Source organism: Erpetoichthys calabaricus, chromosome 3, assembly GCF_900747795.2.
Source record: "Erpetoichthys calabaricus chromosome 3, fErpCal1.3, whole genome shotgun sequence".
NCBI lineage: Eukaryota > Metazoa > Chordata > Cladistia > Polypteriformes > Polypteridae > Erpetoichthys > Erpetoichthys calabaricus.
The window spans coordinates 290,957,948-290,971,737 of NC_041396.2; the positions used below are offsets into that span (position 1 = coordinate 290,957,948).

A 13,790-nucleotide genomic window follows, 5' to 3' on the forward strand; every position below is an offset into this window, starting at 1 on the left:
GTGAGGAGTACAAAGACAAGTACAATACATCCATCCATCCATCCATTGTCTCCTGCTTATCCGAGGGAACCATGAATGCCAACATGTACTGTGACATACTGAAGCAGAGCGGGATCCCCTCCCTTCGGAAACTGAACATGATAATGACCCCAAACACACCTCCATGATGACCACTGTCTTGCTAAAGAAACTGAGTGTAAAGGTGCTGGACTGGCCAAGCATGTCTCCAGACCTAAACCCTATTGAGCATCTGTGGGGCATCCTCAAACAGAAGGTGGAGGAGCACAAGGTCTCTAACATCCACCAGCTCTGTCATGGAGGAGTGGAGGAGTGCCAACCTGTGAAGCTCGTGTGAATTCCATGCCCAAGAGAGTTAAGGCTGTGCTGGAAAATGATGGTGGCCACACAAAATATTGACACTTTGGGCACAATTTGGACATTTTTCACTTAGGGGTGTACTCACTTTTGTTGCCAGTGGTTTAGACATTAATGGCTGGGTGTTGAGTTATTTTGAGGGGACAGTAAAGTTACACTGTTATACAAGCTGTACACGGACTACTTTACATTGTATCAAAGTGTCATATCTTCAGTGTTGTCCCATGAAAAGATAGAATAAAATATTTACAATAATGTGAGGGGTGTACTCACTTTTGTGAGATAAAGTATTTGATCCTTGATTTAATGTTACATTAAGTTTAATTGCTTTAGCGATTTTTGTCTATGATTGTAAATTTCATTTGTGACAATCAACTTGTGTTACCTGGGCTACTACACTTGCTGAGCAAACAGGCTCTAGCCTAATGTAACTCAGTTATGTTTACCTGCTTTGTAAGTTGCTTTGGATAAGTGTCTGCCAGGCAAGTAAATGTAAATATAGTTGACAATAATGAGGATTAATGTGTGCCAAGAAACAAGTTGCTGCACCATTTCCCTTTCACTACCATCTCACGTGTACTGTTGACACAAGACAGCATGGATCCTTGGATTCATACTTAGGTCAAATTCGGACCCTTTGTTAACATGTTGCAGTGAAAGTCATGATTTCTCAGACCGGGTGACGTTTTACCAATCGATGAGCTTTTATGATCACATACCCACTGCACCTTGCTAACAAAAATGGAACACGTTGTAGTCTTCCACTGCCATAGCCCATCTGCTTTCAAGGTAAAACTTGTGTGTCCACAGATGTCTTTCCAACAACCTATATTGTTGTTGTAAAGAGCTATAATTTGAGGATTTTGTGGCCTTTTTGTTACCTTGAACTAGTCCAGTAAATCTCTTCTGACTTTTCTCATTAACAGAACTGCTGCTCACTTGATTTTTTTTTTTTGCTCCATTCTCCATAACTTCTAGAGACTTTAGAGCTTGAAAATACCACAAGGGGAAACTGTTTCTGAGACACTGAAACCACATCTGACACCATCAGTCATACCACAGTCAAAGTGGCTCCAATCATGCATCTTGTCCATTCTAACATTTGGTAGAACAATACTGAAACCTTCTTGACTCTTTCTGTATGGGATATACTGTAGATGGACTTGCAGCCACAGGACTGACTGCTTGAAGGCCCTGATATAATGGACATCAAGTGTAGTCATAAATAAAAGTTCTTCCTAACAGCAAGCTATAAACAAGTTTCTGTTACACTCTCATACCTAAAAAGTGGCCTTGCAACAGTAGATATAACCTTGGTTTAGACATACAAGGTCAGTAGATTTGAAAATTTGAGAAGTGTTCTTATTTGTTTACAAATCACAAGTCTAGCACGAGTCTGGAATCTGGGCGACCTTACCTTAATTTGACTTGTATTGATTTAAAGTTTGTAATATGACATAAGATTTTAAAGGGTGTTATTTGCCTTAGGAGGGGTGGGGGGAGTACCTTCACCTCACTGAAACATACAATAATTTTGTGTTCTTAACACTTGGACAGCAATGAAAAATATGATATTATTAGAGAGAGCATTTCTTGCAGAGCACAATGCTAACATGCTAATATTTTCTTTTTGTAGAACGGATTCCAGAAGGCCATGGAAATGGTAGGCAAGGAGTTCCACGATCGGCTCGACTTTTACTTCAAGTCCTGGCTTCCAGCACGCTCACTTGTGGAAGAAGCGATCCGCAAGAGGACTGAGGTATGTTTGCAACAGCATTCCCCCCATTTATCCATAGTTTTGGGTCACAGTACCCCAGCAGTTGTGGGTATGGGGTTGGAAATACAAGCAATTAATCCATCAAACAGAACAATACTTTGAATATGTTTTAAATTATGACCTCCTACTTCAGTTTTTGCAATAACCTAAGAAATTTTATTGTGTTAGGTTATTTGGTAATGCTAAATTGGTCAGTTGTGAGTGTGGAGAGGGGCGTCTGATGCTTCCAAGATAGGGTCTTGGCCACAAGCAACCCAAAATAGAATTAAGTGAGTGTGAGAATGTTATTTATACAGTGCCTATAAAAAGTATTCACCCCCTTGGAAATTTTCACACTTCGTTGTTATACAATCTTGATTCATAATGCGTTTAATTTGGCTGCATTGACAGGGATTAGCAGAGAAAGACTGTTTAATGTGAAAGTGAAAATAGAACTATGCCAAGTGGTTTAAATTAATTACAAATATAAAAATACAAAATAATTGATCACATAAGTATCCGCTTTCTTTAATATGACTCCCTTAAATCATCACTGGAGAAGTCATTTCCTGTGAAGCAGGACAGCCTAAAAACAACAATGTGAATATTCAATGTTCAGAGTCCAGATTTCAATCTGATTGAGAACTTGTGACATGATGTGACAAAGGCTGTTCACTCACAGTCGCCATGCAGGTTGACAGAGCTTGAGCAGTTTTGCAAAGGAGAATGGGTGAAAACTGCAGTGTCCAGATTTGCAAAGCTGATAGAGAGCTGTGCACACAGACATAAGGCTTTCATGGCTGCCATCCACTAAATACTGACCTGAGGGGGGTGAATACTTACACAATCAGTCATGTTGGGTTTTTTAGTTGTAATTAAATTGGACCACTTTGCAGAGATCTACAGAGAACGACGAATTCAATGTTGTATAATAATAAAAAGGTTTATAATAACAAACTATATTAACTTCCAATGGGGTGAATATTGTTTATAAGCACTGTTTATGATGTCCTGTCGGACTGTCTCACATTCTGTGGTGTCATAATGAGAACCAAAGATGGACTGGCACACCATCCAGGCTAAGTCCCACCTTGTGCCCGATGACAGCAAGATAGGCATCATTATTTTAATTGGGATTATGGTAGTATCACTAAAAAAGCTCTGCTGTTGAAATGAATAGAATTTTATTAATAAAAGTGCAGAAAAACAAGTGATTATATAAGCAATCGTCTCCTGCCAAATCCACCTCTCAATGTTTGGCAGCAGCAAAAAATTATAGCCATGTGTCTTTTAGAAGATCTATATGTGCTTTTACATTTGGACTCTAAAGTTTATGTCCTCTAAAGTTTATTGCTTATGTTTCTCATTTAATGAGGACCGTTAATAAACACTGCTTTTCAGCTTTCACCACGTGTTATTGAATTGAGCTGAGGCCCAGACCTTCGGGGCCAGTCCAGACTGTTGACTTTTTTACTGTGGATTTGGCAATAAATCTTGACAGATTGCCTTACTGGAAATTTATAATTCCCAGAAATTCCCCCAAGTTACTATTTGTATGAAATAAACTGTAAAATTATGAACAAAGTGTCACAGCATTCCCAGCTATATAAGAAGATGTTGAAGCTAGTAAACTAATTATAAAAGTGTTGTCTGATTGTTTTGTGGAACTTTCTTAGGTTGTCCTCACAAGTGGTGCAGTGGTAGTGCTGCTGCTTTGCAGTAAGGAGAAGGTGGAAGATTGTGGGTTCGCTTCCCGGTTCCTCCCTGTGTGGATAGCGCTTTGAGTACTCAGAAAAGTGCTATATAAATGTAATGAATTATTATTATTACTGTTTGAGATGTGGCTGTATATGGCATTAGAGATAAGGGGGTTTGAGTCCTTCCTAGTCAAAGAAATGATTGTCATGCACCACCGCAGTAAGGTACTGCCATGGGCCACATTGTTCATTGGGTCATACCTACCAATGAAAGATGTGGCGTTCTCCAGTGGCTATGAAGAGGCAGGATAGCCACAGGAAGCAGTGACCTATCTTGTGGAAACTGAGCTTTAATGAAGCAGTAGCATTTACACTGGACAATGAAGATTTTGCTTGCTGGACACTTTTTGGGTCACCCAAATTGGCTGTATCTTATAGAATCTAGCCTGCTGAGCACAAAAATCACGTTTACGTTTTCCTGTCCTATACAATTTTATTTCAATCACCTATTTTTGTGATTTCCTTTCATACAGTATAAGTATACGTATACAGTACAACTACAACATCTGTGATGATCTAAAAGTAACGGCACTGCCACTGGGAATGCACCTTGGATATGCCAAGTACTGTGAATGGGACAGCCATGCTGTAGAGTCTCCCTACATTAAAAAGAACCGGCCGCTCCATAAGCATTTGGTTCAAGGGCACCAAAGTGTGGTACATAAACCACTTGTCAACCCAACAAAGATATTTTTGCCTTCTCTTCATATTAAACATGGACTGATGAGAAATTCCGTGAAAGCAATGAACAAGTAAGGTGAAGGATTTTGATATTTGAGACGGATGTTTCCACAAATAACTGATGTGGTGATCAAGGAAGGTATTTTTGTTGGTTCACGAATTGGATACTTCTTTAATGACAAGTGGTTCGATGATCTGCTGTTTGGAACAGAGGAAATCACATGGAAGGAATTCAGAGATGCTGTTAAGAATTTTCTTGGTAACTACAAAGCACCAGACTGCATTCAGCTGGTTGACAACATACTTCAAGCATACAAAACCACAAAGTGCAACATGTTAGATTAAGTTTCTGCATTCACACTTGGACTTCTTCCTTGCTAATCTCGGAGCGGTCAATGACAAACATACTGTGATTCTACTTGTCCTGGTGAAAAGTTAATCAGTGCTTGCTGACTATTGTTGAACACTGAAATGAGAAGCATCAGATCTTCTTCTTCTTCTTTCGGCTGCTCCTGTTAGGGTTCCCACAGCATCAGATGTGGCGTACAAATGAAACTTGGCAGCGAAACATTTAGGTTCAGTTGAACTAATGCAATGTGTCAGCATCATCAAGCAATTAAACACATTACTGTACATTCGATAAAAGTTAACTTTACATTTCTCCTAATTCTTATGTGATACAGTCAGCCTTTGAAATTATATTTGTGTTTAGTTTGGGGATTATGAAGGATCGCTTCACAGTTTTTCAGGAAACAAAACTTCTTAAAAAGTTGTTGTCCAGTGTTCTCTATATACTTTTTTTACATTTATAATCCCTTTACGGTTTTTATGTTTCAAAGGTGCCTTTATTGTACTTTTCTAAATATAATAATAATTGATAAATAATGTTGCAGGTGATTCAACATGCAGCAGCATTTCTGGTGTTCAACAAGCCACGGTGGGCACATGTCACGTCTCATTTTAGATTGCCGTAGGTTCAAATCCTTGAAGCTTGCCTACAGAGTGGTCACACTGAATTTCACCCTTGGGTTTTTGTAACCAAGGAAGTGTTACTTGCTTGTATTTTGTACTGAGCTCATCCCCTGTGATGATCAATTATGTATCTCTTGTCCAATAACACTTGCTAGACCAGACCTGGGCATTTTACGGCCCGCGGGCCACTTCCGGCCCGCTGAGTACCTTTGACCGGCCCACGTGAGTTCGTAGTAAAAGTGTAGCGACATCTATTTACTTTGTGATAGGTGCACGAAATACAATTACACGGCTTTTATTTTGAAGGCCACTATTGTTTTTCTTAATTATCAGTGTGCTTATGCACGTCAGCAAATGTGTTGAACAGTTTCCAAAAAATTAGCTCTTAGCCCTTAAATATGTCAGCTAACGTTAAAAAAAGAAAAATTGACGCAGAATGTAGAGTATTTAACAAGGCGTGGACTTCTAAATATTTATTTGCTGAAATCAAAGGTAAAGCTGTGTGCTTAGTGTGTGGAGAACATATAGTGGTGTTTAAGGAATACAAACTGAATCGCCATTACGAGAGTAAACACGGAGAAAAATACAAGAATTTCACTGATGCAGAGCAGGCATGAGCATCGGAAGATTTGCTAGCTAAACTGCAAAAGCAACAAGGATTTTTTACAAAGCTGCACTCATCCAGGGATGCAGCAGTCATGACCAGCTTTGTAATATCCCACAAAATTGTAAGATACAGTAAGCCATTCTCTGATGGGGAGTTTATCAAAGACTGTTTGGTGGAGTCTTCAGCGCTAATATGCCATGAGAAAAAAGTCGCGTTTGCAAATGTGTCTCTCTCGAGGCGCACCATAACGAGGTGGGTCGAGAACATCACGGGGAATTTGGAGCTTCAACTGCAAAAGAAAACGGACAATTTTGTCTTGTTTTCCTTGGCTCTGGACAAGTGCTATGATGTCCGTGATACAGCCCAGTTACTTATCTTTGTATGTGGATTAACTAAAGACTTTGAGATGATGGACGAGCTGGCAGCTATGCGGCCAATGAAAGGGACTACAATGGGGAGTGATTTGTTCACAGAGGTAAATGCATCCATGGACATGCTGGGACTAAAATGGGACAAACTGCTAGGTGTTACAACCGATGGCTGTCCAAATCTGACGGGGAAAAATGTTGGAGTTTTGAGGTGGATGCAAGATAAAGTGACTGAAATTAACCCAGAACAGAAATTGATATTTTTGCATTGTATCATTCACCAGGAGATGTTGTGCAAGTCAGTGCTAAAAATTAGCCATGTTGTTGATGTAACTAAAATAGTTAATTTCATCAGGGCAAGAGCAGTGAATCACAGACAGTTTGTTTCACTGTCAGAGGAGCATGAAAGTGAACATAATGACGTAGGCTACCAGACAGCTGTGAGATGGCTCAGCCTTGGCAAGCTGCTTAAAAGAGTATGGGACCTGAGAGCAGAGATTCGGGAGTTTTGTGAAAAGAAAGACTAGAGCTCTGGAATGTCCTCAGATACACACTGGATTGCAGATCTGGCCTTTGCTGTTGATGTGACTGCACTAATGAATGAACTAAACACCAAGCTGCAAGGCAAGGGCCTCCTTGCACACGAAATGTACAGCTTGGTGACAGCTTTCATGAGAAAGTTGAAGTTTCTTTCAAGTCAATTAGAGGGCAACATTCTCACTCACATGCCAACACTGGAAGAAGTCACACTATCAGCTGATCACCTCCACAAGTATTGATCCATGTTAGGGGCACTGCATGGTGAGTTTTCAAGAAGATGTGAAGACTTCAAAACAGTTGAGAGTGAAATGCACATGATTTCTTCTCCCTTTACTTATAGTGTGGATAATGCACCCAGTGATGTCCAGCTTGAACTCATTGATCTGCAGTCTGATAATCTACTGGCCGAGCATTTTAAATCCGTATCACTGGTAGAGTTTTTAATCTTCCCACACTTGAGAAGGCATGCTCAGAGGATGTTGGTTCTCTTTGGATCTACCTACATCTGTGAACAAAAATTCTCAGTGCTGAAGTTTAACAGATCCAGATATAGATCCTCTCTCAGTGATGATCACTTGTGTGTTGTCCTTCACATATCCACCTCAGATATTCAACCTGACTTCAGTGCACTTGTTCAAGCCCAAAACAAGCTAGATTTCTCTCACTGAACACCAAAAGAACTGAGGTAAATTAATGTGATGTTAGTCGCTGAAAACTAGTTAATAAAGTTATGATGCCATTTTTTAAATGCACATAAAAATGCACATTTTCTAAATTGTTTTAATAAATGTTCCTTAAATAGTACAAGAATTCTGTACTCCACACTTGTTTGATTGACTGTTTGACAGTCTGGTTTACTGTAAGTTGATGCTGCTATTTTACGTTAAGTTATGATGCTAGTTTTTTTAAACATTGCAAAAGTTGAAATTTTCTAAACTGTTTTTTTGATTGTTCATTAAATAGAATTTTATATCTTCTACATTTTCTCATTGTAATATTACATTTACTGTTTCTTATAGTGGGATATCATATATATTGGAAATTAATTAAGAATATTATAGGTAATAAGTATATATTAGGTATATTATATATATTCCGGCCCTCTAAAACCATTCCAATTTCTCATGTGGCCCCTTTGGAAAAATAATTGCCCACCCCTGCTCTAGGCTGATGCTTACCTGATGTATTTAGACCTACTTTTGTAAGTCCCTTTGGAATAAAGGGTCTGTTAAGCAATTAACTCCACCATTCATTTTTTATTTACAGTTTGTTTAAGTATTGTTGCTCACTGATAGATCTTCCTTTAGATAGATAGATAGATAGATAGATAGATAGATAGATACTTTATTAATCCCAAAGGGAAATTCACATTCTCCAGCAGCAGCATAATGATACAATAAATAATATTAAATTAAAGAATGATAATAATGCAGGTGAAAAACAGACAATAACTTTGTATAATGTTAAATGTTAACGTTTACCCCCCCGGGTGGAATTGAAGAGTCACATAGTGTGGGGGAGGAACGATCTCCTCAGTCTGTCAGTGGAGCAGGACAGTGACAGCAGTCTGTCGCTGAAGCTGCTCTTCTGTCTGGAGATGATACTATTTAGTGGATGCAGTGGATTCTCCATAATTGATAGGAGCCTGCTGAGCGCCCTTCGCTCTGCCACATATGTTGAACTGTCCAGCTCCATGCCAACAATAGGGCCGGCCTTCCTCACCAGTTTGTCCAGGCGTGAGGCATCTTTCCTCTTAATGCTGCCTCCCCAGCACACCACCGCGTAGAAGAGGGCGCTCACCACAACCGTCTGATAGAACATCTGCAGCATCTTATTGCAGATGTTGAAGGACGCCAGCCTTTTAAGGAAGTATAGTCGGCTCTGTCCTTTCTTGCACAGCGCATCAGTATTGGCAGTCCAGTCAAATTTATCATCCAGCTGCACTCCCAGATATTTATAGGTCTGCACCAGCTGCACACAGTCACCTCTGATGATCATGGGGTCTATAAGGGGTCTGGGCCTCCTAAAATCCACCACCAGCTCCTTGGTTTTGCTGGTGTTCAGTTGTAGGTGGTTTGAGTCGCACCATTTAACAAAGTCATTGATTAGGTCCCCATACTCCTCCTCCAGCCCATTCCTGATGCAGCCCACGATGGCAGTGTCATCAGCAAACTTTTGCACGTGGCAGGACTCCGAGTTGTGTTGGAAGTCCGATGTATATAGGCTGAACAGGACCAGAGAAAGTACAGTCCCTTGTGGCACTCCTGTGTTGCTGACCACAATGTCAGACGTGCAGTTCCCAAGACGCACATACTGAGGTCTGTCTTTAAGATAGTCCACGATCCATGCCACCAGGTATGAATCTGCTCCCATCTCTGTCAGCTTGTCCCTAAGGAGCAGAGGTTGAATTGTGTTGAAGGCGCTAAAGAAGTCTAGAAACATAATTCTTACAGCACCACTGCCTCTGTCCAAGTGAGAGAGGGATCGGTGTAGCATATAGATGATGGCATCCTCCGCTCCCACCTTCTTCTGATATGCAAACTGCAGAGGGTCAAGGACGTGTTGAACCTGTGGCCTAAGGTGGTGAAGCAGCAGCCTCTCCATGGTCTTCATCACATGTGATGTCAGAGCAACAGGCCGGAAGTCATTCAGCTCACTAGGACGTGATACCTTTGGGACTGGGATGATACAAGATGTTTTCCAAAGCCTCGGGACTCTCCCCTGTTCCAGGCTCAGGTTGACGATGCGCTGTAGAGGACCCCACAGACCTTCAGCAGTCGTGGCGATACTCCATCTGGACCTGCTGCTTTGCTGGCATGAAGTCTCCTCAGCTCTCTGCTCACTTGCGCTGTTGTAATTATGGGTGGGGATGTCTCTCCTATGCTGGTATCAGCAGAAGGATGTGTAGAGAGTGCAATACTCCGAGGTGAGAGTGAGAGTGGGTTAGGGTGGTCAAACCTGTTAAAGAAGTTGTTCATTTGGTTTGCTCTCTTCACGTCTCTCTCGATGGTGGTACCCCGCTTCGAGCTGTAGCCAGTGATGATCTTCATCCCATCCCACACTTCCTTCATGCTGTTATTCTGCAACTTCTGCTCCAGCTTTCTCCTGTACTGCTCCTTCGCCGCCCTGAGCTGGACTCGGAGTTCCTTCTGCACGCGCTTGAGCTCATGCTGATCACCGTCTTTAAAAGCCCTTTTCTTCTGGTTCAAAAGGCCCTTGATGTCACTTGTAATCCATGGCTTGTTCTTAGCATAGCAGCGTACAGTTCTTACTGGAACTACAATGTCCATACAGAAGTTGATGTAGTCAGTAGTGCAGTCAACAACCTCCTCGATTTTCTCACTACAGAAAGAAAGCAAGCTGCACTGGGTGGTTGCAGACCTTCTGCACACAACATCTCTTTTCTTGTGTGAAGCTCATTACCTGGAACATTGTCGGGTCACCTTGTTGTTTGTGGAAATGTCAGTAAATTCCTTGGATGGTAAACCTGTGAATTTGCCCTTTGCATGTGTAAAAGGGGCTAATGTTTCTTCGACCTTGACTGAATATGGTGTATAGGCTTTACACCATAATATTGCTGGTTCACTCTCACATTTCTGTTTCATAGTGTGACCCTGACAAGTCACTTAACCTGCCCATGCTTTAGCTGTAATAAATATACTGTATTTGTAAAGATTTGTAATGAATGCTGGTGCTGGAAGTTGCATTGGATAAAGGCTTTAGTCAAATATACAGTAGTAATTGAGAGCTTTATTGATTAACTATTATTAGCTATTAACAGATAATGTGCATTTGTTTTTACTTGAACTGTGCCATTGAGACATAAGTGTGGTCTTCATCTAACTTAGGACAGGTGCTTGGGTGGCACAAGAGGCCTGTAGTTGAAGCAAAGTGGATGAATACTTGTAGAATCAGTTATTGTCTTTGTTTTTATTAATGCTTAATTTCATAAAAATTTCAGACTTCTTTTCACTTGGACATTATGAAGTTCTTTGTGTTGATTAGTGCCAGAAAACGCCCATTTACATAAATTTAGATTGTGTATTGCAGTCAGTTAAAAAATGAAAGTCAAGGTGGTGGTGGAGCTTTTTATGAGCGCCAAGTATTTTAAACAGTCATTCACAATCCTCAAGCAAAAGCAGATACGGTCAGGGGATGAGGGGCTCTCAGTTATGCATGCATGCCAATTTCAATAACTGAAAATTTCAACAAGCGAAAGGATTGCAGTAGTCGGCAGGCTTGTGTCACCGTAACAGGGAATGGGGCCTCCCTGTTGCTTCCCCAGTAGGAAAACCACAGCAACAGAAGGTCATCATTCATCAACAGATTGCCTCAATTAGCAGAGGATTAGTTTCAGGTATTGATTAAAACTGAAATTACCAACTGGGCATAGAATAGCAAACCCACAAAGGCTTCTTTTTACTCCTAAACTCCTAGGTAAGTCTTCCCCAGTAATCACATCAGAAGGTTAAAGCCTGGTGACTGGAAAGCAGCAGCTGTAATTCTGGCTCACAAGAAGGGAAGCAGAATGGATGAGAGTAACCAGAGACCAGTTGGCTATAACTCTGTATGACTGTACTGTGTAAAGTTGGGAAAACACGTCTCAGCTGTCATCAAGAAGGCACACCAGTTCATTCAGACTTACTTAGATATCTCCATTAACACTCCTATGGGTGCACACTGGAATCTGAACTTCCTCACTATGTAACATTCTGATGTGGCACCTTTACAGGCCAATGCCACAGGGCACTATACAGACACACAACTCCCTTCTTCCCTGGACAAACACATGACGTTAGTTGTATTACAAAGACAATCAAAAAGTATCGTTCAACGTGTCATTCGTTCTGCACAGTCACTTTTTTCCTCCTTCATTCAGGACCATTAGCATTTGCAACAATAGATTTGGTGACAGTTTTACCCACAAGGCTATTCAGCAGCCTCTCCTGGTGACTGTATGATTGTTTCTTCCAGACAACATATTGTATTTAATGTATGGTTGTATATTCATTCTTTTGCTGGTATTTTACTGTCAGTACTACATATACTTAATAAATATGAAGTTGAGCTGAAGACCTCATAGAGTGCCTTGCAAAAGTATTCATGTCCTGGTTTGTCACATTACAATCTGGAAATAAAAATGGATTTTTCATGTGGATTTTATGTAATGGACTTAACAATATAGTCCAAATTGTTGAAGTGGAATGAAAATAAAATACCTTGTTTAGTTTATACATAAAAACTAATAACTGCAAGGTTGTGAGTGCTTATGTATTCATCCCCTTTGCTATGAAATCCCTAAATAATATCTGGTCCAATCAATTCACTTCAGAAGTCACAAAATTGGATAGATAGATAGATACTTTATTAATCCCAAGGGGAAAGTCACAGATTAGTTGATTAGCGTCCACCTGTTTGCAGTCAGTGTCACCTGATCTGTCACATGATGCCTGTTCTGAAAGGACCCTGACTCTGCAACACCACTCTGCAATTAACATGAAGACCAAGCAGCACACCAGACAGGTCAGAGGCAAAGTTGTGGAGAAGTGTAGATCAGGGTTGGGCTATGAGAAAATATCCCACAGAGCACCATTAAATCCATTAGAACAAAACTAAAAGAATATGAAACCACTACAAACCTGGCAAAAGAATGCCATCCACCAAAATTCACAGACCAGAGCAAGAAAGGCATTAATGAGAGATGCAACAAAGACAGCAAGGAGATTCACAGCAGAGATGGGAGTATCTGTCCATAGGACCACTTTAAACCACATACTCTGCAGAGGGAGGCTTTATGAAAGAGTGGTGAGAAAAATGCCATTGCTTAAAGAAAAAAAAAAAAAAAGAAAACCTGTTTGGGGTTTGCCCAACAGCATGTGGCGGACTCTTCAGACACATGGAAGAAGGTTCTCTGGTAAGATGAGACTAACATTGAACTTTTTGGCCATCTTGGGAAACGCCATGCGTGGTGCAAACCCAACACTTCCCATCACCCCAAGAACACCATTCCCACAGTGAAGCAAGGTGGTGGTAGCATCATGCTGTGGGGACAGGGAGACCAGTCAGGATTGAACGAGAGATAGATGGCACTAAATACAGGGCAATTCTTGAGGAAAACTTGTTTCAGTTTACCAGAGATTTGAGATTAGAACGAAGGTTCGCCTTCCAGAAGGACAATGCATGACCCTAAATGTACTACTAAAGCTACATTGGAGTGGTCTAAAAGGAAACAACACAACCCATCAAACTCAAAGGAACTGGAGCTGTTTAGCCCTGAAGAATGGACACAAATCCCAGTGGTTGGATGTGCTAAGCTTGTTATTGTTTGTGTGACAATAAACAAAAAAATTCTGCACCTTTAAAAGTGGTAGACATGTTATGTACATCAAATGGTGCTAATCCTCTCAAAAATCCATTTTGGTTCCAAGTTGTAACTCCGCAAAACAGAACAAACACAGAATACTTTTGCAAGTCAGCTAACATGCTGCATTTCTTTTTATTTTTAAGCACGAAATTAAAATTTCCACTGGGACAGAATAAAGTTAATCAGAAAAACGTAGGTTTTTACTTCATTAAAGCAATCTTTTAAATGACTACCAGCCTAGTTAAGAGGAACATCGACTCGTTCTGCCTACTGTATCATCTGTAAATTCAGCAACGTAAAGAACAGAAATTAGACTTTTATAAAGAATTTGATATGGCCATAGTAATCCTGAAGCTAGGACTCATTGGCA

The 13,790-nt window shown here is 40.6% G+C and overlaps 1 protein-coding gene across 1 annotated transcript in view; it reads left to right on the forward strand.

Annotated features, from left to right (window-relative positions):
* The window catches only part of myg1 (myg1 exonuclease), a 92,025-nt gene that overhangs the window by 55,393 nt on the left and 22,842 nt on the right, over positions 1-13,790 (forward strand). The window contains exon 5 of the mRNA XM_028798514.2: positions 2,012-2,134. Coding sequence (XP_028654347.2) covers positions 2,012-2,134 — 123 coding nt within the window. The remainder of the gene's footprint in view (positions 1-2,011; positions 2,135-13,790) is intronic.